This window comes from Chenopodium album, chromosome 6 (genome assembly GCF_948465745.1).
Source record: "Chenopodium album chromosome 6, dcCheAlbu1.1, whole genome shotgun sequence".
Taxonomy (NCBI): Eukaryota; Viridiplantae; Streptophyta; class Magnoliopsida; order Caryophyllales; family Amaranthaceae; genus Chenopodium; species Chenopodium album.
This window is the reverse complement of record NC_137839.1, coordinates 790,157-813,299: the sequence shown is the minus strand read 5'-3', so window position 1 is coordinate 813,299 and position 23,143 is coordinate 790,157. Positions and strand designations below refer to the sequence as shown.

General features: G+C 33.7%; 3 protein-coding genes across 3 annotated transcripts; 2 read left to right on the top strand and 1 right to left on the bottom strand.

Moving 5' to 3' along the window:
- Positions 1-4,862: 4,862 nt before the first annotated feature.
- On the top strand, positions 4,863-11,305 carry LOC145634178 (plasma membrane ATPase 4-like). The gene is made up of 16 exons (XM_081685593.1): positions 4,863-5,015; positions 6,407-6,526; positions 6,628-6,864; positions 7,129-7,890; positions 8,005-8,127; positions 8,225-8,329; positions 8,407-8,551; positions 8,656-8,814; positions 8,906-9,144; positions 9,278-9,310; positions 9,395-9,476; positions 9,605-9,765; positions 9,895-10,068; positions 10,162-10,344; positions 10,608-10,792; positions 10,890-11,305. Exons 3-16 carry the CDS (start codon positions 6,658-6,660, stop codon positions 10,981-10,983), a joined length of 2,652 nt encoding a protein of 883 aa, XP_081541719.1. The 5' UTR covers positions 4,863-5,015; positions 6,407-6,526; positions 6,628-6,657; the 3' UTR covers positions 10,984-11,305.
- Positions 11,306-12,296: 991 nt separating this feature from the next.
- LOC145635496 (uncharacterized) lies at positions 12,297-15,020 on the top strand. Its single transcript, XM_081686784.1, has 3 exons — positions 12,297-12,570; positions 12,974-13,141; positions 14,620-15,020. Exons 1-3 carry the CDS (start codon positions 12,422-12,424, stop codon positions 14,861-14,863), a joined length of 561 nt encoding a protein of 186 aa, XP_081542910.1. The 5' UTR covers positions 12,297-12,421; the 3' UTR covers positions 14,864-15,020.
- Positions 15,021-19,861: 4,841 nt separating this feature from the next.
- LOC145634177 (nifU-like protein 3, chloroplastic) lies at positions 19,862-22,854 on the bottom strand. Its single transcript, XM_081685592.1, has 4 exons — positions 22,555-22,854; positions 22,339-22,462; positions 21,355-21,653; positions 19,862-20,385 (listed from the first exon to the last, which is right to left on the bottom strand). Exons 1-4 carry the CDS (start codon positions 22,672-22,674, stop codon positions 20,194-20,196), a joined length of 735 nt encoding a protein of 244 aa, XP_081541718.1. The 5' UTR covers positions 22,675-22,854; the 3' UTR covers positions 19,862-20,193.
- Positions 22,855-23,143: the final 289 nt, after the last annotated feature.

Genomic DNA, 23,143 nt, shown 5'->3' with positions numbered 1-23,143 from the left:
TAGGACTACTATTTAATTGCTACATTACGTCATTTTGATACGTTTGATTATTATGTCTTTGCAAATATAACATTGTTTATTCTAGCTAACATTCATGATTTATTTATCAAACTAAATATAACCAACTCGAACCCGTAACAAAGAGTTGTTAAAAATTAAAAGGAATATAAAATTATAAATGAAAGAAATTTCAAAATATTAGGGCAAGGCTTACCAAAACAACAAATCCTCCCCCTCCCTAAAAAAATGCATACTATATATGTGCCTATAATAATTAAGGTTGGTCTTCGAAGGTATAATATCCTTTCTACTTCTTTCTTTTTTCTTTTTTTTTTTTTTTTTTTTTTTTGTAAATATGGAGCAGGAAAATTCATTCATTGATAAGAAAGCCAATGACATGTAATGTTAAAGAGATGAATCTAACAAATTTAACCTATACATTTCATGGGCGTTTTATGGGTTTTTTTTTTTAAAAAAAAAAAAAAAATTCATTAAAAAAAGTGAGACTATACTTTTTTTTTTTTTTTTTACCTAACGTATTAAAAAACAATTATTATCATGCACAAAGTCTTTCTATAGATTTTAACGTGAAATTTCATAATATTAACTTTTACAAATTCTTACTAATGTTTAATTATATAAAATTAGTGTGTACCAATATATATATTAAATCAGTGGTCAAACTTATGCATTGACACGTATGTCAAACTTGAATGTGTTAGATATTTTACAACAAGTAAAGTATTACGCATGATCAAATAAATTGTCTTTTGGCTAAGGCGCAACAAGTCTAACAATGACAAATTGAACCACGCCTCAACTCGTCTGTAACGATGTATATTAATTTACCGTTTTTACAGTGAAAGATGTATCGATCTACTCTGACATTTTGTATTAAACAATAAACATTATAATTTACAATTTTCCATTAAATTCATATACACGTAATCGATAAATCAAATTCCTTTTCGATTCGCATAAATCTTCACCATCATTATAATTATAAGTATCTTTGAAATAGTAAGCTTAATGCTACTCTCACGTTACAATAAGTTGAGGGGAATATTAATTAATGTATAATATACAATTATGCAATAATAATAATGTAGTAATAATAAGGCAACATATAATGTTGTCCTCAACTGCATAAGAAAGGCCCTGGCTTCTCGTTGACAACAAGAGTGTCATCACTTGGTCAAAGATTTGGGTGGTCCAATTTGTAATTTGCCAAATGTGTCTGCCATCTACCTTTAAACCGTTTTCATTTCTCACATATTTAATTAGTTGCCAAAATTTAATTTTTATAAAGTATAATTATATGTATTATTATATTTATTGTTAAATATGGAGTAGTGACTAGGTCAATCAACTTCAACATATGAGGACATTTTTCAATAAATATATACTTGTATAATGTATATATGTTGCAAACTATATTTGCAAGTACTTCCTTTCATTAACCTTTAAATGTTTGAAAAGTAAACCTTTAATAAAACTTTGTTAGAATTGTTTTATTTTATATTACAATTAACTATATGATAATTTGTTTTGTTGGAATTGTTTTAATTTACCTTAACTTACATATATAATTTTAAAAAACATATAAATTGCGTAACTAAATAAGGGCATGTTCTCATAGACTGAACTGAACTGAGCTGAGCTGAACTGAACTGAACTGAACTGAACTTAAATAAATATTTTATAAGAGAAGGAAATTAGGAGCTGAACTGAACTGAAATGAAATGAATATTTTATAAAAGAAGGAAATTAGGAGCTGAAGTGAAAATAAACGTATGAGAACAAGCCCTAAGTGACCCCCTATATAACCATAACATAGTAATTAACCTCTTATCATTTTAACCGAATAAGCCTATGGTGGCTGGTCACACGGTTATAAAAGTTAGTATTAAACCAAATAATCAATTAATGTTGATATAGATGATCATAGATTGAAGTGAGTTCAAAACCATGATTCCATGAAAGAAAATTGAGAACTTTATAGTTTACTCACTAGCACTTTGCTTGGACATTTGGAGTGTCCAAATGATGACAATAAGTCCACCACTTAATCATCAGAGTCATCTGAGATGGGTTCAAATCTACATATATATCCTCATTTTAACCATATATTCTAACCTGTGTTACTAATTTTGGAGGCTTTGAGGTCTTATAATTTTATTAAATTAATTAATGTTCAACTATGTGCTATGTCAATGGGCCGTAAGGTCGGGTGAATAAAACTTGATTTATGTGGGATATAGGGTGAGTGAATAAGAAACAAGTAAGGTTTCAAATTTGGTACCTCCTATCCAATTTTTGGTTGATATGAGTTTTAACTTCTACACTCGCCCATTACCTATCAATCCATATTCATAATCATTTTCACTAATCAGATTTAGATCTATTTAGCTCACATCACAATGTTTTTCTAATAAAAATCAATGTGAAATTTGTTACACTTTTCTTATTAATTATTTGTCTATAATTTGTTCTCCAAGGACTTTTGGTATGTCTCCTAATATTATCTATTTACTTGCTGTATCATACTCCTAGTATCACAATAATATCTCACATAATTTTCCTCAAAAAAAAAAAAAAATAATATCTCACATAATATCATTATCATTATATTATATAAATACTTTTACACCTCATCAATAAGCGCAAAATCTATCAAATTATACCCACTTGTTATCCTTATGAATAAGGAGAGAACAAAAGGACCTCTATCTAGAGCTCTAGACTTCTAGTTACGTGACTATGTCTATTGCATCATTGCATGTCCTTTGTAGAAAAACAACCCTTGTTAATTCTAACTTCATTAAAAAAAAAGCCAATTTTGTTGAGTCATATGCTCCAATTCAACTCTCAAATGTCCAATTTCACAACAATATTAATCAGCGCACGATCAATTCTAACTCTATTAAATAATTGATGTTTCAATAATTATGACCCCTATGAAATGTTGTCACAACTTTTTCATTAATTTTAATTAATTATTTGGATTGACTAAGACTACTATGAGTTGTTAATACTTGTATTTTTTTCATATATATAGGAGAATTCAATATTCTTTTGGTATTATGATTAAAATCATAAGAAAAAAAATTGACTTTGGGTTTTCTCTCTTTGTTATTTTCTGATATTTTCTCTTTTTTTTTTCTTTAAACTTTTTTTTTTTCTCTTTTTCTAAAATATGGCTAACAATGCCATCGATTTTGAAGGCCTCAAGAATGAGGAAGTTGATCTGGTAATGATTCTTCATTCAATCCGCTTAATTTAATTTAATTTCGATTTCTTAAGTTTTTATGCATGGAATAGTTTGTCAAAATTATTAGCACGCACAAACTAAATTTATAGTTCCAAGTTTGATTGATTATCCTAGAGTTTGATGCTCATAAACTGAATATATGTACAATCATTTTGACCTTAATATAAATGAGATTTAACATGATCAATTAGTTGCACTTAAACAGGTATTCTCAAAAGGTTTGCAATTTACTTCTAGAAATTACAAAAAAAATTATTTGATTGACGATAAAAAGTTATTCAGAGAGCAATATAACAAGACATGAAAACCAAACCAATAATACCTCAAGCTAAAATTACTTCCACCAAAATGTGACTCCTTCTTCTCTTTTATCATTGATTACATTTTTTAATGCTAGCATTATTTTTGTCATGAATTTTCTTCTTCAAAAATGTTAAATTAGACTCCACAATTATTGGTTTGATTAGAAGTTGGAGTGATCAACCTCCCTTTTTTTGGTTATTGATTGATGTTATTAATGTTTCTATACATAAAACATTTATTATTGTCTTAATGACAAAGAAAGCAATTCAAAAACATGGAAATCGAAAATAAAAAGTATAGTTTATATCAATTTGTGATGATTTTAAAAACTTTAGGGCTTATGAGAACCATTGTAGTTTTTAAATTTTGCGATGATTTTACCACCTGCTGTAAACAAATTATCAGTGAATTTAACCGCGTTTTAGTAATGTTTGGCATTAAAATTTTCATAGGAGATGTTACGTTCAAAGTGTGTTACTCCTTATTAGGCTCTTTCCAAGTTGCAAGTTTGTGAAGTTGTGATCACGTTGTTTCCTTTTGTATAGTTTGTAAGGTCTTTTTCAAAATATTTCTTAAGCCGGCTCAAAAAAAAATAAAAATATATATATATATATATATATATATATATATAAATAAATAAAGAACATGAAACTTGATTTAAAAATTGTTTGGTTGACCCTTTTTCAGCTTCTACAAACGACAATCTTAAAAATTGTTCAAAGATTACTAGTTTTACTACAGTAAATAGTTTTCACTTAACAAGAACATGAAACTTGATTTTATTAATGGAAATTACATTCAATTGCGATTAAAATGCTTTGAAGAATAGATTTCTAATTACCTATAGAGTATGGAGTATAAAGCTCGTTTTATAACTTTAAAGTCACAAGTTTAAAACCTATTATTTGCATATTGTTTAGAAATAAAGAATTTCCTAACTTACCCAAGAATTTGTTATATACAACTATACAAGTATATACTCGGATATACTGTACACCTAACTAAATTAATATTAGTTTTTACTCTTTATTTGATGATAAAATGAAAAATAATTATCAAAATAAAAACAAATACCCATAGGACCATAGGTGTACGGTACACTCAGAAGTATATAACAACTTTTCAACCTACCCCTATAGTTCTCAAACATTAGCTTGCAGAACATTTTTATCCTCTTTCTTTATTCTTAGAATTTATAAATAAATACACTCGAGTATAAAGTATACCGAATAACTTGCTCATTAATTTTTTATGAACAAAATTTAATGAGTAAATAACCCGGGTGTATAGAATAAACTCTCATTTATGCTATCCCTCGCACCAAATACCCTCACTCGTCTTTCTTCCCCAAAAATACAATCACCCCAGCAATGGAAAACAAATTGGAAGCTAAAATTCAATTAATTTTGATGAAATCAAGGAGATACATCAAGATCTTCAGGTCTTTGTCAAACCTATTTCATATCACTAGTTTTTTTTTTTTTTTTTTTTTTTTTTTTTTTTTTTTTTTTTTTTTTTTTTACGGTCTCTAATTTTATTTTAGTGCTCTGGATTTTTGTTTTATAAATTTAATGTATGTATTGTTGAATTTTTTTTATATTCTTCTAATTATTATAACATTTATTTGTTTTACCTGAGTATTGATGCTTATCTCTCTATTGGAAGCATTTGATTGTAGTTCAGTAGTATAAAATGATTATTTTGGTTGTTTATAATTATCATCATGATGTGCTAAACAAAATATTAATAGTGGGGATTTTTTTTTTTTTTTTTTTTTTTTTTGTGTATTTTAAGTGGAAATAGGGTAATTTAGATAATTTGAGGGAAATTAGGAGATATTATGTTCATTGAAAGATTATCAAAATGATTGAATTCATTTTCCTCAAAAAAATGACTGAATTCAGAGTATGTACTCCATTCGTTTCAGTATGTTTGTCACTTTAAAAATGGGTAAATACTTTATTATCATAATTGAAGAATAGAATTTTAACTTGGATTGTTCATTGTAGTCACCAATTTATGAATTTTGAGACATACAGTTTTTAACTTTTAAAAAAAAATTCATTATTCGTGAATTTAGATAATACAGTGAAAACTTAAATGGACTGATAAATTTACGCGATGGTTTCATACATCCCGGTGTACCATGCACATAGTCACATAGTGTATTTTCACAATTTCACCTGTTTTTTTAGCTTAAGTGGAGTTCCCCAAGGGCAAAAACTCTTACAAAATGTGCAGACTTTTTCTAAACACAAAAATGGTGTGCATATTAATTGAACATAATGGGCGAATTTTGAAATTTCCGTGATCTATTTTCAACTCGAAAAACAAAATTTGAACATTAAGAAAATCATTTAACATTTGCCTTGGCATTCAAAATCTTGTAAAAGTAATATGGTTGTTTATAGTACACTATTTGTGCTCATAGAACTATAGAAGTGCTATGTAAACAACTTGTGGGTGTATAATGTATTTAACATACCAGCCAAACTTTTAATTTAGCATAAGATTGATGATTAATTGCATTGCAACTCTCTTTTATTCATGTTCAACTTGTGGAAAAGAACGGGAACATGTAATTTGTTACTGTATTACCTATCCATATTTTTTAGAAGACGTCGCCTTTGGAGTCTTCCTAGAGTTGTAGGTAGAGGCTTAATATAAGAACATCTGTTTGTTTAGCCTCTATTTAGCAAATGTTTTGGGTTTCATTCTATGTAAACGTATGATTATCATCTCTAAGATCATCTGTTTGTTTAGCCTCACTTTAGAATGGGTTTCATTCTATGTAAGTAAATGTGTGACTAAAATTCGAATGTGTTTTCACAGGAAAAAATTCCAATTGAGGAAGTTTTTCAGCAGCTGAAATGTACCAGGGATGGTTTAACAACCCAGGAAGGAGCTGAGAGGCTCCAAATATTTGGACCCAACAGGCTGGAAGAGAAGAAGGTACGTGATCAGAAAACTTGTTGTTCAATACAAGCTTGCTTTTATTTTATTTATTATTTTTTTTTTATAACTAATTTAGTTTATTATGATGAATACAACAGGAAAGTAAATTCCTCAAGTTTCTTGGGTTTATGTGGAACCCCTTGTCCTGGGTTATGGAAGCTGCTGCTATCATGGCCATAGCACTTGCTAATGGGGGTGGGAAGCCACCAGATTGGCCTGATTTTGTTGGTATCATCTGTTTGTTGTTCATCAATTCTACTATTTCGTATATTGAAGAGAACAATGCTGGAAATGCCGCTGCTGCACTTATGGCTAATCTTGCTCCAAAGTGTAAGGTAAGATTTGCAATGATTATAAGCTCGTCTGATTGAGTTTTTATCTCATGCCAATCAAACTTAATTGTTAGAATTGAATAAGGAAAGGCCATGTACTACGGCCACATCTTTAGTTGTTGCTTATCTTGATAATGCAAGTATGCATGTCCAACTCAACCAAAAGTGTAAGCTTATGGTTGAAGCCCAGGATTTGTTTATAAACTCTTCCAATGTTTCTAATTTTCTCTTTCCTTTTTTTTGTTTTCTCTTTGGATGGGAGTGTAGCTGCTTAGGGATAATAAGTGGAGTGAGTCAGACGCTGCAATGTTGGTGCCAGGAGACATCATCAGCATCAAATTGGGTGACATTATCCCTGCTGATGCACGTCTTCTTGAAGGTGACGCCTTGAAGGTTGATCAGTCTGCTCTTACAGGAGAAACATTTCCCGTTACCAAGAATCCTGGGGATGAAGTTTTCTCAGGATCAACATGTAAGCAAGGTGAGCTTATGGCTGTTGTTATTGCCACTGGTGTCCACACCTTCTTTGGGAAGGCAGCCCACCTTGTCGACAGCACCAACAATGTTGGTCATTTCCAGAAGGTTCTTACCTCCATTGGTAACTTCTGCATTATCTCCATTGCGGTGGGTATGGTGATTGAGATCATTGTGATGTACCCAATCCAGCGTCGTAAGTACAGGGATGGAATCCACAATCTATTGGTTCTCTTGATTGGTGGTATCCCTATTGCTATGCCTACAGTGTTATCTGTGACTATGGCTATTGGGTCCCACAGGCTCTCTCAACAAGGAGCTATTACAAAGAGAATGACTGCCATTGAGGAAATGGCTGGCATGGATGTGCTGTGCAGTGACAAGACTGGTACCTTGACTCTCAACAAGTTGAGTGTTGACAAGAACTTAATTGAGGTATTTAGCAAGGGCATGGATAAGGAGCATGTTCTCCTCCTTGCTGCAAGGGCCTCACGTGTTGAGAACCAAGATGCAATTGATACTTGCATGGTTGGAATGCTTGCTGACCCCAAAGAGGTAATGCTGTTATTGTCTTGGTAATCTGTGTATCAAGGAATACAGGTCTGTATTGTAGAAACTGTTTAATTTTTCAGTTGGTTGATTTTTTGAATCTTGAATGTTGTTATGTAGGCTAGAGCTGGAATTACGGAGGTACACTTTCTTCCATTCAATCCTGTGGAGAAAAGAACTGCTTTGACTTACATAGATGCTAGTGGAAACTGGCATAGAGCTAGTAAAGGTGCACCTGAGCAGGTAAATTTACGTTCTTTTAGATTTGAGTTTATGCTTTTCGATCCTCTTCTTTCTTTTTGGGCTACAAATATGTGATTCTTCATTTTTCATTATGCAGATTCTTGACTTGTGCAATTGCAATGATGCCATCAGAAAGAGGGTTCATGAAGCGATTGAGAAGTTTGCTGAACGTGGTCTTCGTTCATTGGGTGTAGCAAGACAGGTTTGAAGATAAAGATACTGTAAATAGCTTCTGCTTATTTAATTAGGCGGGCTAATAACCTTAATCTAAATTTGCAGGAAGTGCCTGAAAAGAACAAGGAATCTCCAGGTGCACCATGGGACTTTGTTGGTTTGTTGCCACTTTTTGATCCTCCAAGGCATGACAGTGCTGAAACTATCCGCAAGGCCCTCAACCTCGGTGTCAATGTCAAGATGATTACAGGTAAGCTAATTGCCTAATTATCATATAACGAATCTTGAATTGTGGTCATCACTTATAAATTACCTAGTTTAGGTTACTATAATTGTTTTGTTCCAACATTACAGGTGATCAACTTGCCATTGGTAAGGAAACTGGTAGAAGGCTTGGTATGGGAACAAATATGTACCCATCTTCTGCTTTGCTTGGAAAAGACAAAGATACTGCCGGCCTTCCTATAGATGAGTTGATTGAGAAAGCTGACGGTTTTGCTGGAGTATTCCCAGGTAAGAATTTTCTTTTTGTCAAATAATGAAAATAGGATTACAGTAAACTCATCTTCTATAATTAAGCCTTGCTGCGACGTTTACTGTGCAGAGCATAAATATGAAATCGTCAAGATATTGCAAGAGAAGAAGCACATTGTTGGAATGACTGGTGATGGTGTCAATGATGCCCCTGCATTGAAGAAGGCAGATATCGGCATTGCAGTTGATGACGCAACTGATGCTGCTAGAAGTGCTTCTGACATTGTTCTCACTGAGCCTGGTCTTAGTGTTATCATCAGCGCTGTGCTAACCAGTAGGGCTATTTTTCAGAGAATGAAGAACTACACTGTGGGTTTTGTTTGCCTTTAATTTTTTCTCTCTTTTTTTCTTTGTCCCTCTTTTTTTTTTTTCTTTTTTTCTTTTAAAAAAAGATTTAGTCTTACCCTCTGTTTTTTTTTTTGTTTCCCCCATATATATGCAGATCTATGCAGTCTCCATCACAATCCGTATTGTGGTATGTAAATGCTCCACAATGTCATGCATTTTCGGATTAAATTATGTACTGATTAACCAAGTTCTCTTGTCTCTAACTCTGTAGGTCGGCTTTTTGCTTATCGCTTTGATCTGGAAATTCGACTTCTCACCCTTCATGGTTTTGATCATTGCCATCCTAAATGATGGTAAGAATCTTCGTAATCTATCTTGGTTTAAGTTCTTTAATCATATGCATTTTTTTTTTTTTTTTTTTTTTTTTTTTTTTTTTGGGAAGAGCACCTTATACTTGTACAAACCATCTTTTTTATTTAAGGAACAATCATGACTATCTCAAAGGATCGAGTCAAGCCATCTCCAATGCCTGATAGCTGGAAGCTCAATGAAATCTTTGCCACTGGAATTGTTCTTGGAGGTTACCAAGCCTTGATGACTGTTATTTTCTTCTGGGTTATGAAGGACACAGACTTCTTTTCTGTATGTGACTGTTTATATTTCACGTTTCATTCTTGAAATATATCTTCAACTTACATTTTACAATATCAAGAAGGGATTAAATCCTACTGTATCTCATAATGTCCACTGGCTGTGCCCTTTATCATGTAGGAAAAATTTGGTGTAAGATCCTTGAGAGACAGTCGCGAGGAAATGATGGCTGCTTTATACCTCCAAGTGAGTATAGTAAGTCAAGCCCTTATTTTCGTGACCCGGTCTCGCAGCTGGTCCTTTGTTGAGCGTCCTGGTATGATGTTGATGATAGCTTTCGCAATTGCTCAGCTGGTAAGAATTGTTTTGATCAGTCCTCTTTTCCTTACACGTATATAAATGAAGTCTAAAATGTTATGGTTTGTGGATTATTTTTCCTTGGGTCAGGTGGCAACTGTTATTGCTGTATATTTTTCCTGGAGTTTTGCTGAGATAAAAGGATGCGGATGGGGATGGGCTGGTGTAGTTTGGGTCTACAACATAGTTACTTATTTCCCACTTGACATACTCAAGTTTGCCATTCGCTACATCTTGAGTGGAAAGGCATGGCTGACCTTATTTAACAGCAAGGTGCGTGATCTCCTATCAAGTACTCATGTCTACTTCCAAATAATTATTGCCTACATAACCATAAGTACATTTCCTTAGATATATAGTCTCGCGTAAATTGAGTTATCGGAAAATATGAATATTAGATAACAACATGATGGAATCAAAATTGGTGAAGGAAACAACACATTTTTGTATGATGTTTTTTTATGATGCTGCTAAAATTGCTAATGTAGTCTCATTGAGTCTATGTGACTAAGTGTAATGGATGATGGTGCACACAGACTGCATTTTCCAACAAGAAGGATTTTGGAAAAGAAGAGAGGGAAGCTCACTGGGCCGAAACGCAGCGGACACTACATGGGCTTCAAACACCCGAGGCTTCTTCCACCCTCTTCAGTGACAGCGCCAGCTACAGGGAACTCTCCGAGATTGCTGAGCAAGCCAAAAGGCGTGCTGAAGTTGCAAGGTGGGAATGAATACTGCATAATTTACTTTGTTTCCTTGTTTTGGTACTTGGAATTGTTATTTTTTACAAATAATAAGTTTCCTTTATATGAATATAGGCTTCGTGAGTTGCACACGCTTAAAGGACATGTTGAGTCAGTGGCGAAGCTCAAGGGCTTAGACGTCCCCCAAAATTCTAACTACACCGTCTGAAAAACTTAAGTGAGCGAGAGAGCAAGCTAAGAGATCAAGACCCTCCGTAAGGGGGTGTGTAGTTGATGAAGAAGACGTTTGCTAATTGAGTGATGCTTTAAGAGCAGGGACTAAGTTAAAAGGCCCCAAGTAGTGCAGAAGTTTGTGCATGAAAGTTTATGGAGAACAATTAATTTTTATGATGTAAAAGTGTCTCCTAAAACAGACCATTTTTTTTTTTATTATGATTATTTTTTTTATTGTTATAACATACTCCATATCTTATTTGATGTTTCTCTGGAAGTTCAACTAATTTAATAAATTTATTTGATTTCATTCTGAATTTCAACTAGTTAAAATATGAAGTACGGAGTATATTCACTTAATCACTTTACATTATCAATAATGTATGGATGTTAATATTGATGCATTACCGTTAATATGCATACCTTAGAGATTAAATGAGTTGCAGTTCGTATAATATTAACCGAGCAATCCCTTTAACACTAACGAATCCTTTAATATTAACCGTGTAACTCCTATCTATCTATCTATATATATATATATATATATACTAAAATAACAACCGCTGATGTCATCACTGCCTACTTGTCACTTTCTTATTTTATTTTTTCCCTCCAAAATTCATGGATGATGTCATATTTTTCCTTTACAAGCTACCCTATTTAACATTGCTTTGAAAATTAAATTCCATTTGAATTTTAAAATTTTTGGTTTTCTATAGATATTATGTTATTTTTTCCCTCAAAAAAATAGATATTATGTTATTTAGTTATTTATGATTTGTTAACAATAGTTAATAATATAATTGACTTGAAATTTCCTAAATAAATATGAAAATTATGCACTTTTGGGAATTGTATATTCATATTTAATCAAAAATTAATTAGAAAAACGGAGGAAGTAATTATTTTCTTTCAATATGTGTTAAAAGTTTATAATTCAATTCTTATTATAAAACCGTGCATCGCATGGGATTAACCTAGTAACACTAACGAATTAACTCCTACTATGACTGGCCATAATTTGTGGTTTTTTTTTATAAAAAAAAAAAATTAATTTTCAAAATTGTCCCTACACATTATTGAAATAATATTGTTTTATTAGGGTGAAGGTATACAAGATTAACTACAAAATTCCAATGGACTAGAGCAAAACAAGTGTTTAATTTATAAATTATCACATATTTATTTTTTCAAATAAAATGCAAAATAGACAAAATTCTTGAAAAAAATTATCATCCATTATCCATCTGCCACGTGTGAATATTGCTTATCATGGAAAGTTGAGTAATCCAAATTAAAAATGAACACCAAAAAAAAATAAGTCACAAACTGGTAAAATCCCCAGTTATTCAACTGAAACAAGAGAAAAATCAACTTGATAATTGCCACTAATATATTTTTCCCAGTAGAAATTTGAAGAAGAAGGTGAAAAAATGATAATGGGATCTTTGCAAAAGAGTTTCTTCTCAAACCCACTACTAATTCAAACCCAGAATCATAAACCCAGAACCCCAATTTCATTTTTCATTGTTTCCTGCAAATACCCACCAAATGATCACCACAATCAAACTGATTCTTCAAGGTAAAAAAATTTCAACTTTTTTTTCTTTTTTTGAGCTAATTAATTTTGATAATCTAGTTCTTGTATAGTGTAGTAGTTAAATTTTGTGAATGTATGGGATATCAAGATGATTTTTCAGTGTAATTATGGCTACTTTTCTTGCTTTCTGTTTTTGGGTTTAATCTTCTGATAATTGCTTGAATATTAGTTCATTTTTTTATCAAAGTGTTTTTTTCAAAGTAAATGGCTATTTTTCTTGCTTTTTTCCATATATATTCTTGAGTTGCAATTAGTCTTTGTGTAATTTCGGGGTAAATAAAAAAGCTAATTTCTTGCTTCTAATTTTGGGTTATTTCCCATAAAATTAATTGATAATTCTATATGTCTAATTTGATGAATAATTTTGTTATTTTTGGGTGGTCAGGAAAATAGAGAAGCAGTTGGCAAAGCTAGCAATAGTAACATTGGCAGCAGGACTATTGACTGTTGGATCAGTTGGTGATGCTTTTGCTGCCAAGTCTGGTGGTCGTGTTGGTGGTCAGGCTTTCCGTTCTTCGGCTCCTCGTGCTTCTTCTCCTAGAGTTAATTCTAGGTATAATCATATTACCCTTATTACTTTTTAGCTTTAAATTTTTTTTATTGTTGGGTTTTCAAGCTTCGAATTGCATGGATTATACTTAAATGTCTCCATTAGTTGTCAATCTTGTCATGTTATGTAAACTTGATGCATTTTGTATTATGAGTATAATGGAAATGATGGTCAGTTTGCGACTCTAGGGATAAGGTTGTGTAAATTTGATACTACCGGTGATGGTGGTTGAAGTGTTGTGATATTGACTATGATTTAGTTCTTGTTGAGGTTAGGATGAATGATTTTTGAATTTACATTGAGTGTTTGTCAAGTTATGTGATGAGGAAATGTATTTGTATGAGGAACTTTGGTGTTCTTGATGATTTGTGCGAAAAGTGTAGTATACTTTGACATCATAGCTGGAAAGTTCTGTGATTTATTCATACAAATATGTGTTGCTATTTTATATTGTGTTGATTTCTTGATCAACTTCAGTGTTGTGGTATGTTATCTGTTTGTAAGGAAGTATACTTTATTTCAATTCCAAATCTAAAACGACTAAATGAGTACAATCAATACCTGTTAATCTATTATGACTTAAGAGAGCATCCACTGACCTATAACATGCTACAAAACTTTTGGTGCACATTCAAGTTAATTCTATTCGAAAGCAGCTCTTGCATTATCCTGGAAAGTCCTCATGGCATTCTTTAACATTAAAATAAGAGTTTAGCTCAGTGGAGTCATCATCTCATTTACTTCAAAGGGTTTAAACTGTAGCCATACATGTGTTGGAATCGGAAGTAAAATGTTCTGATTATAACTCTTACTAAATGATCTTGTTCTATTTCTGATGCAGTAATGCTGAATGGTTATGTATACATGACTTTTTTGCTGTAGGGTCATGAGTTCTGAAGTTTGATGTAGGCAAACATTTAGTGAATGTGAATATTATCTTGAACCTTGATTAATCATGAGGCCATTTTGGCTTAAGAAGCAAGTGCTCTCATCTGAAGATTTTTACGCCATTATTAGGCTAAGTGGAATGAAATTCACAGTACCATCTCCTTGTATGACAACCCCTGTACTGAATTAATAATTTAATAGAATCCTCTGCAAATTCCTTCTTTAGTGGCATAACCTTGTGTTTCAAGCTGTAAGCAATGTATCATGCAGAAATCAGTGCACGTGTACTGATAGTTGGACATTTAGTAGATTTTGATTGGACTTCCTAGAGAACTCACAAGAGAAAGGGTATGAGATGGAGGTTAATTTGGCCAGACATATCACATCCTAAGTCATTTGGAAATTAAACATGACTATTTAAGTATTATTTGTGGACGGAAGGAATTAGCTTTGGTATATTTATAATCGAGATCCAAAGAAGAATATTAATATTGGAAGAAGTATAGGATACCAGTAAAGACTGATCAGCTATACAATTTTTTGGTTGGAGTGTGTATCTCTTTATTTTGATAATTTATGTTCTTTTTCGGCAGGACCAACATCTATGTGAATCCACCTGTAGCTCCACCACTTGTTGGTGGCTATGGATTTGGCCCTGGTATCCCATACTATGGTGGATGGGGTTGGTCGCCATTTTCATTTTTTGCCCCAGGCCCCAGTGTAGCGGTTGGCATTGGTGGTGGATTTGACCTGCTTGTCTTGTTCATGGTTTTTGGAGCGGTTTCAGCTGTTGTTAGGAGGTTACTTAGACCAAGGGAAGAAGAGGATGATTATTAGAGCAGAAGATAGCCAACCGAAGGACTCCATGAAGTTGATGATGTATAATTGTATATGACTGATGTTTTGCTACTCAGATTACATATGTAGGTGTAATTATTCCTGAAATTCGAGTATTATCCAGATATTATAAAATACACGTATTGTTTTGCCTCCACTGTTCTGCTTCCATTGCTTTGAGATGAACTCCCAGAACAGGATTACAGGCATACAATTTTTTGCACTTTGGAAAATCTAGTTGCTATGTGCTCCAGGATCTGAAGTATCCGCCTTGTTGGGTATTTGGGTAGAATGACTTCCATTGCAGATTTGCAGGCATACTCAAATTCCGAAATGGGCTAATGGTATTGAAAAATCACTTGACAGTTGTTTGTGTGATTAATCCTAAACCTCCAAAATTTCACAAAAAGCGTGGATTTTAGACTTCAATTTCGGAATTTTTTGACTTTTTTTCACCCGAAAATAAAAATTGCCGAAATGTTTACCATGGATCTTAATACCCTCCGGGAGTCCAATTGGTTGGGTGGAACCATCCAATTTGCCTTTAAACGACCAATTTACCGATTTACAACTTGTACCGATTTCATTAACTGAAACTTACCACGAACATTTATGACAAAATATAATGATCATATATGGATCCAAACGGTATTATATGACCCCGAGATGTATCCCTTAAAATCTCAATGCTTTTTGACACCGGGCCCCGAAACATTCGAAATTTCTCAAAAAGCGTGGATAATGGCCTTCAATTTTGGACTTTTTTGACTTTTTTTCGCCCGGATATAAAAATTGCCGAAATGTTTACCATGGTCCCAAAATACCCTCTGGGAGTCCAATTGGGAGGGTGAAACCATCCAATTTTCCTTTAAACGACCAATTTACCGGTTTACAACTTACACCGATTTCATTAATTCAAGCCTACCACGAACATTTATGACAACAAATAATGATCATATATGGTTCCAAACGACATTATATGACCCTAGGATGTATTCCTTAGAATTTCAAGACTTTTCGTCAACCGGGCCCCTGAATACTCCAAAAAATCTCAAAAAACGTGGATATAGCCTTCCAATTTGGAATTTTTTGACTTTTTCGCCCGGAAACAAAAATTGCCGAAATATTTACCACGGTCTCTAATACCCTCCGGGAGTCCGATCGGGTGGGTGGAAGCATCCAATTTAGCTTTAAACGAACAATTTACCGGTTTACAACTTGCGCCGAATCCATTAACTCAAGTCTACCACCAACATTTATGACAACATATAATGATCATATATGGTTCCAAACGGCATTATATGACCCCAAGATTTATCCCCTAAAATCTAAAGGATTTTGGACACTGGGCCCCGAAACCTCAAAAATTTCTCAAAAGCGTGAATATTAGCCTTCAATTTTGGAATTTTTTTATTTTTCTTCGCCCTGAAATAAAAATTGCCGAAATGTTTACCATAGTCGCTAATATCCTCCGGGAGTCCAATTGGGTGGGTGGGAACCATCCAATTTGCCTTTAAACGACCAATTTACCAGTTTACAACTTGCACCGATTAAATAAACTCAAGCCTACTACGACCATTTATGACAACATATAATGATCATAAATGGTTTCAAACGACATTATATGACCCCGAGATGTATCCCCTTAAATCTCAAAACTTTTCGACACTGGGCCTCGAAACATCCCAAATTTCTCAAAAAGCATGGATTTCAATTTTGAAATTTTTTGACATTTTTTTCGTTCGGAAATTAAAATTGCCGAAATGATTACCTTGGTCCCTAATATCCTCTTGGAGTCCAATTGGGTGGGTGGAACCAACTAATTTGCCTTTAAACAGCCAATTTACCAGTTTACAACTTGCACCGATTTCATTTACTCAAGCCTACCACAAACATTTATGACAACATATAATGATCATTTATGGTTCTAAACGACATTATATGACTCCTATATGTATCCCCTAAAATCTCATTTCTTTTCGACACCAGCCCCAAAACCTTCGAAATTTCACCAAAAGAATGGACATTAGCCTTCAATTTTTGAAATTTTGGACTTTTTTTCGACAGAAAATAAAAATTGCCGAAATGTTTACCATGGTCCCTAATACCCTTTGGGGGTCCAATTGGGTGGGTGTAACCGACCAATTTGCCTTTAAACGACCAATTTACCGGTTTACAACTTGCACCGATTTCATTAACTCAAGCCTACCATGAACATTTATGACAACAAATAATAATCATATATGGTTCCAAACGATATTAAATGACCCCGAGATGTATCCCCTAGAATTTCTAGACTTTTCGACACCGGTCCGAATCCTCTAAAATTTCTCAAAAAGCGTGGATATTAGCGTTCAATTTTGAAAATTTTGACTTTTTTTTCGCCCCGAAATAAAAATTGCCGCAATGTTTACCATGGTCCCTTATATCGTCCGGGATTCCCATTGGGTGGGTGGAACCATCCAATTTGCCTTTAAACGACTAATTTACTGATTTACAACTTGCACCGATTTCATTAATTCAAGCATACCACAAACATTTATAATAACATATAATGATCATATATGGTGCCAAACAACATTATATGACCCCGAGATGTATCCCCTAAAATTTCAAGACTTTTCGACACCAGGCCCTGAAACCCCCAAAATTTATCAAAAAGCGTGGATATAGTCTTTAATTTTGGAATTTTTTTTACTTTTTTCCCCCCGGAAATAAAAATCGCCGAAATGTTTACCATGGTCCCAAATACCCTCCGGGAGTCCAGTTGGGTGTGTAGAACCATTCAATTTGCCTTTAAATGACCAATTTAATTACCGGTTTACAACTTGCACGAATTTCATTAACTCAAGTCTATTACGAACATTTATGACAACATATAAAGATCATATATGGTTCCAAACGGCATTATATGACCCCGAGATGTATCCCCTAAAATATTAATATTTTTCTACACCAGGCCTCGAAATCTCCAAATTTTCTCAAAAAGCGTGGATATTAGCCTTTAAATTTTAAATTTTTTTATTTTTTTTCTACTGAAAATAAAAATTACCTAAATGTTTACCTTGGTCCCTAATTCTCTCCGGGATTCCCTTTGGGTGGGTGGAACCATCCAATTTGCCTTTAAACGACCAATTTACCGGTTTACAACTTGCACCGATTTCATTAATTCAAGCCTACCACGAACATTTATGACAACATATAATGATCATATACGGTTCCAAATGACATTATATGACCTCGAGATGTATCCCATAGAATTTCAAGACTTTTCGAAACCGAACCCAAAATTTTTCAAAATTTCTCAAAATGCGTGGATATTAGCCTTCAATTTTGGAATTTTTTGACTTTTTTTTCGCTCCAAAATAATAATTGCCGAAATGTTTACCATGGTCCCTAATAACCTCTGGGATTCCAATTGGGTGTGTGGAACCATTCAATTAGCTTTTAAACGGCCAATTTACCGGTTTACAACTTGCACCGATTTACCGGTTTGCATCGGCCAATTTAATTAACTTGCACCGAACCCGACTTGAACCGAAATTGATCCATACTCGTTTTAACCCGTCAAAACCCAAATTTAACCCGACTTGTTACTAATCTGACCTGAATTCAACCCGACCCGAAATTAACCCAACCTGTTTCAAATCCTACTTGTTATTGACCTGACCCAAATTCAACCCGACTTGTTATTGACCCGACCTGAATTTTACTATACCTATTTCTAACCCAAACCAAAAATTCAACCCGATCTATTACTAACCCGACTTGAAATTAACACGACTTGTTATTGATCCGACCTAAATTCAACCCAAATTGTTTCTGACCCGATTTTAAATCACCTTAAAATGCAATTTAGACCACCTTATTATTATTGATCAAAGCATTTTGTCTTGGGAGACCAAGTCGGTCCAGGCCAGCAAAAGAAAGGAGCATCATTCTCAAATTTAAGAGTTAAATATTGTATATATTTGTTGTATGGTCAAAGGAAATAATTATATTCCTAAATTATGGAGTATAGTTTCCTAGTATATTGCCATATATATTATAGTCAAAGGAAATAATTAGCTTGATAAAAATGATAATTATCTATTTATAGTTAGTTGAACCCGAATATGACCTGACTTGGAAATGACCCGACCTGATTGTAACCTGCAAATTATTGACTTGAACATAACCCGACTTGAATCCGAGAATGACCCGACTTGGAAATGACCCAATTTGATTATAACCCGCAAATTATTGACTTGAACCGAACCCGACTTGAACCCGAGAATGACTTGACTTGAAAATGACCCGACCTGATTATAATCCGCAAATTATTGACTTGAACCGAACCCGACTCAAATCCGAGAATGACACAACCTGATTCTAACCTGCAAATTATTGACTTGAACCGAACCCGACTCGAACCCGAGAATTACCCTAACCCGTTTTAACTCGTGAAAACCCGCATTTAACCCGACCTATTGTTCACCCGACCCGTATGTAACCCGACCTAAACCCGACAAGAAGTATGAGCCGAAGTGACCCGACTCAAGCATGACCCAACCCAAACCCGACCCGTATAGGTTATGGAATTAATCTGAATTGACCCGATCCGAGTTGACCCGACCCACTCTTACCCGACCCAAACCCGAGCCGTTTACCCGAATTGATAGCTCTAGTGATTATTATTCATGTATTCAAATAGAATAGATTTTGAAATGCTAATTGGGATTTTTGGCATACTCAGTGTATCCCATGCACAATGCTAACTGCTAAGTAGCTACACCAAATACCTCTTATTAAACTGGACAGAGAGTTGGTTTCCTTCATCTAAAAGGCAAAAAATTGAAAAAAGGTTTAGATAGATTATTTATTTCTTTCAAAACAAATTATTTCATCCATAAATTTGCGTCTAGGTTAGAAATGGTCCAAACACTTTCCCTGAATCAATTTTCGGATCATAATCACTCCAATGCTAAAAGGTATAAAATATGGGAGGTGGAAATGAAAGAAACAAATTCAAATGAAGGCCTTGAAGCCAATATATTGCAGATAACAAACTCAGAAAACTTTGTTTCAATATAAATACAAGTAACCACTAAGAATTTTGTGGAACTGTACACTAAAACTTAACTCGTTCAAGAGAAATGTATATTCACAACCTCGTACAATATGCAGTGTCTGGTAATCTACTAAGTATCGAGGGAGCAACTTATCATCTTAGAAACGTGAGCATTCCAAGGAAATCTTCTGAAATGAATTCTAACAGAGGGAAAAAAATGAACTTGGAAGTTCAGCTTCTCTCTGTCACCAACAAAATTCTGTTTCGTGGTTGGGAATGTCTATTCAATCAGCTGGACAGAAGCTATTAAAGGGATTTTCTCTCTTAGCTTCTGTGTAATGGCAACGCGTACTGTCATCACCCCAGCTGCAGGTCCACTGAGCCGCACTTTGACAACATAATCTTCAATTTTGTCGAGTTCAAGCACCCCACCTCCTGTGCCTGCTAAGTATGGCCTAATCTCGGCTAGAAGCTGAAGAAACAAAGTTGTATACTTCATTAGCAGAGCTTTACAGTTACATAATATGTGACTGCTCAAGTGTTCTACAGAAATAACCCCTTCAGAAAAAACTACGATTTTCTGTGAGGTGAAACATCAAGCATATATACGAGATTGCCTTAAGCAAGAGTATTATTTTTTTTTACATGAATCCCCTAATAATTCTATTTCTTATTGCATGTTTATAACCAGTAAACCTCCTTACACAAAGGTTCACATAGATCATTTTAGGCTCGAAAATGCAGGGGATATGGTATGAAAACAAAGCTAGTTCATGCCAATTAGGGATGTCAATATTAAGTGGATATCCACTAACCCGCTCCACCCGCAATAAATAAATGGATGAAAACCCGAATTAAATGGATGAAAAGCGGGTGACGGATGAAGCGGATGATGGATCGGATCGGATATGGATGATACTTTTTTCACCCGCTAATCATCCACCCACCCGTTAACATATATTAATTTTTTAATCTAAGAATTTTAATAATAAAATATGAAATGTGCAAGAAAATTATATGTATTTTTTTGTTGCAAATTAATTTTTCAAACAATATATTGTTATTGTTTCCTTTTTAATTAATAAAATTAATAAAACTATTGTACAAATAACCGAAAATTAAAGTTATTGAGTTTTTTTTCAACTTTAATACTCATCCATTAGTCATCTGCTCCACCCGTTTCATCCGCGGATGATGGACGGATGGATATGGATGATGGGTGAAGCGGATGATGGATGAATGTGGATGGAGCGATTAGAGTAATGGATGGATGCGGGTGAAGCTCCACCCGATCCGAATCCGATCCATTGCAATCTCTAATGCCAATTATAAAAGCTAATTGACAAATGTACTAGCTGTCTCAACACTTAAAGTGATTAGATTGGAGAGGATGGCAAGGCCTAGTTTCTTGGAAGATAAACTGCATTAGTCAGATGCTCACCTTTTCGACATTTTCCTCATTGAGTTCCAGGCCAGTCTCGGTGTCTAGGATCTGCTCTACCTCCAAAATTTCAGGGATCTTATCACGAAGACGAGTTTCAATCCCCATCTTCAAAGTCATGGTTGAACTTGGGCATGACCCACATGCTCCTTCCAGCTTCAGCACTACTACCAAACCATCGATTTCGTGCAATGACACATTTCCTCCATCAGCCATAAGGCCAGGCCGCACCTCATCCAGCACCTTCTCCGCATTCTCTTCGGTTAATGGAAGCACACAAGTTGGTAACACCACATTTCCTACAGCAAAGCACACATCAATAAAATGTACCATAAGTTGTAAAGTTATGCCTCGAAGATAAAGTGCATATAATACTTCATCAAGCTCTTCTAAAATAGAACCATGAATCTAAATACTACATTGGTTCATTTTACTATGATCATATAAATCATATCAGACATACAAAATTTCTCCGTTGAAAAAAAGGGGATTTTTTACGGGCTCATTTACAACACCCTTGCATTTCAATCATTCCAACTTCAATCAAACAATTAAAACCTTAATTTCATAAATGGTGTCGGCTACATGAATCAACCTTGATTATTTCATGTAGTCATCGACAAAAATCTTCCTCCTCCATCCCTTACAATCCAATGCTTCAATCATTCCAACTTCATATATATAACTTTTGTTACACCCCTTGTTAATCGAGGCCCCCATTTATTTAGGGACTCGTGCAATCACTCATATCCATCAATAAAAAATTGCCACTATGACTCTTGTAATTTGAACTAGCAATGCCACAACAAATTAGAAAAATCAAAATCAAAGCAACATTATCAAGAATATATTTCTGACTATATTACTATCATCAGTACATTACATAACTTCAATGCAAAATTTCCTATATCTAATAAATTTCAAAATCAAAGGCCAAAAAAAAACTAAAATAAATAAATAACATTGTGTATTCTTCTGACTTACCAGCTTGAATGTTCTTACGTACACAATTATCAAATTTAAAAAAATTGCTTGAAACAAATTGACCTCTGACATAACTGCTTTGTTTCCCAGAAAAAATGCTGCACTTTGAGTTACTTCTATGCACCTGCAAATAAATAGAGTAATCAAAATTAAGAATTAAATATGGGTATATAAAAATTCTGAAAAACCCAGAAAAATGAATGATAAAGTTTGAACCTTGACAAGAGAGAAAGCAGAAATTGGGAAATTTTGATGTTGATTTTGGTGATAATAAGAGGAAGAATGAATTAGTAAGCTTTCTGGGTTTGGCTTATGAGCCACTGATAATACTCCCATATTTTCTGTTTCATTCTATTCAATAGAATCTGGTGACTCCCATTGATTAAAGGTTGATTTTAAAAAATTAAAATAAATGTAATTATGCAATGAAATGAAATGGAGAAAATGAAAGATGATATTTTTAGATAATTATAATAATGTAATTTGATGCAGGAAATTGATATTTTGAAACGTTTTTTTAAAAAGTTATGATAGGATATTAGGATTTAATAGGTTTATAGTTGAAGAAGGGTGGAGAGATTGCCACGTCACAATCTCATAGATAATTCAATTTTTATAAAGGTGTAAAAATGAAAAGTATAATATTTTCCATTTTTATTTGTCAATTATTACTTCATGCAACCTAGAGTAAATTATTTCATGCACCTAGAGGTATCAAGTTTGTGGCACACCAGTTTGTGGCGCGTTTAAGTCATGCACGCACACACGCCAGTCTAGTATATATTGTATGCTTTGCCTGTGGCTT

Excerpts from the sequence above, each read along its gene's own strand:
- LOC145634178 (XM_081685593.1), top strand. The coding sequence starts at position 6,658 with ATGTGGAACCCCTTGTCCTGGGTTATGGAAGCTGCTGCTATCATGGCC. Across the intron at positions 8,330-8,406 it reads CATTGGGTGTAGCAAGACAG|GAAGTGCCTGAAAAGAACAA; the intron begins GTTTGAAGATAA and ends CTAAATTTGCAG. Across the intron at positions 8,552-8,655 it reads CAATGTCAAGATGATTACAG|GTGATCAACTTGCCATTGGT; the intron begins GTAAGCTAATTG and ends CCAACATTACAG.
- LOC145635496 (XM_081686784.1), top strand. The coding sequence starts at position 12,422 with ATGATAATGGGATCTTTGCAAAAGAGTTTCTTCTCAAACCCACTACTA. Across the intron at positions 12,571-12,973 it reads AATCAAACTGATTCTTCAAG|GAAAATAGAGAAGCAGTTGG; the intron begins GTAAAAAAATTT and ends TTGGGTGGTCAG. Across the intron at positions 13,142-14,619 it reads TCTCCTAGAGTTAATTCTAG|GACCAACATCTATGTGAATC; the intron begins GTATAATCATAT and ends CTTTTTCGGCAG.
- LOC145634177 (XM_081685592.1), bottom strand. The coding sequence starts at position 22,674 with ATGGGAGTATTATCAGTGGCTCATAAGCCAAACCCAGAAAGCTTACTA. Across the intron at positions 22,463-22,554 it reads CTGCTTTCTCTCTTGTCAAG|GTGCATAGAAGTAACTCAAA; the intron begins GTTCAAACTTTA and ends ATTTATTTGCAG. Across the intron at positions 20,386-21,354 it reads ATGAGGAAAATGTCGAAAAG|CTTCTAGCCGAGATTAGGCC; the intron begins GTGAGCATCTGA and ends TTGTTTCTTCAG.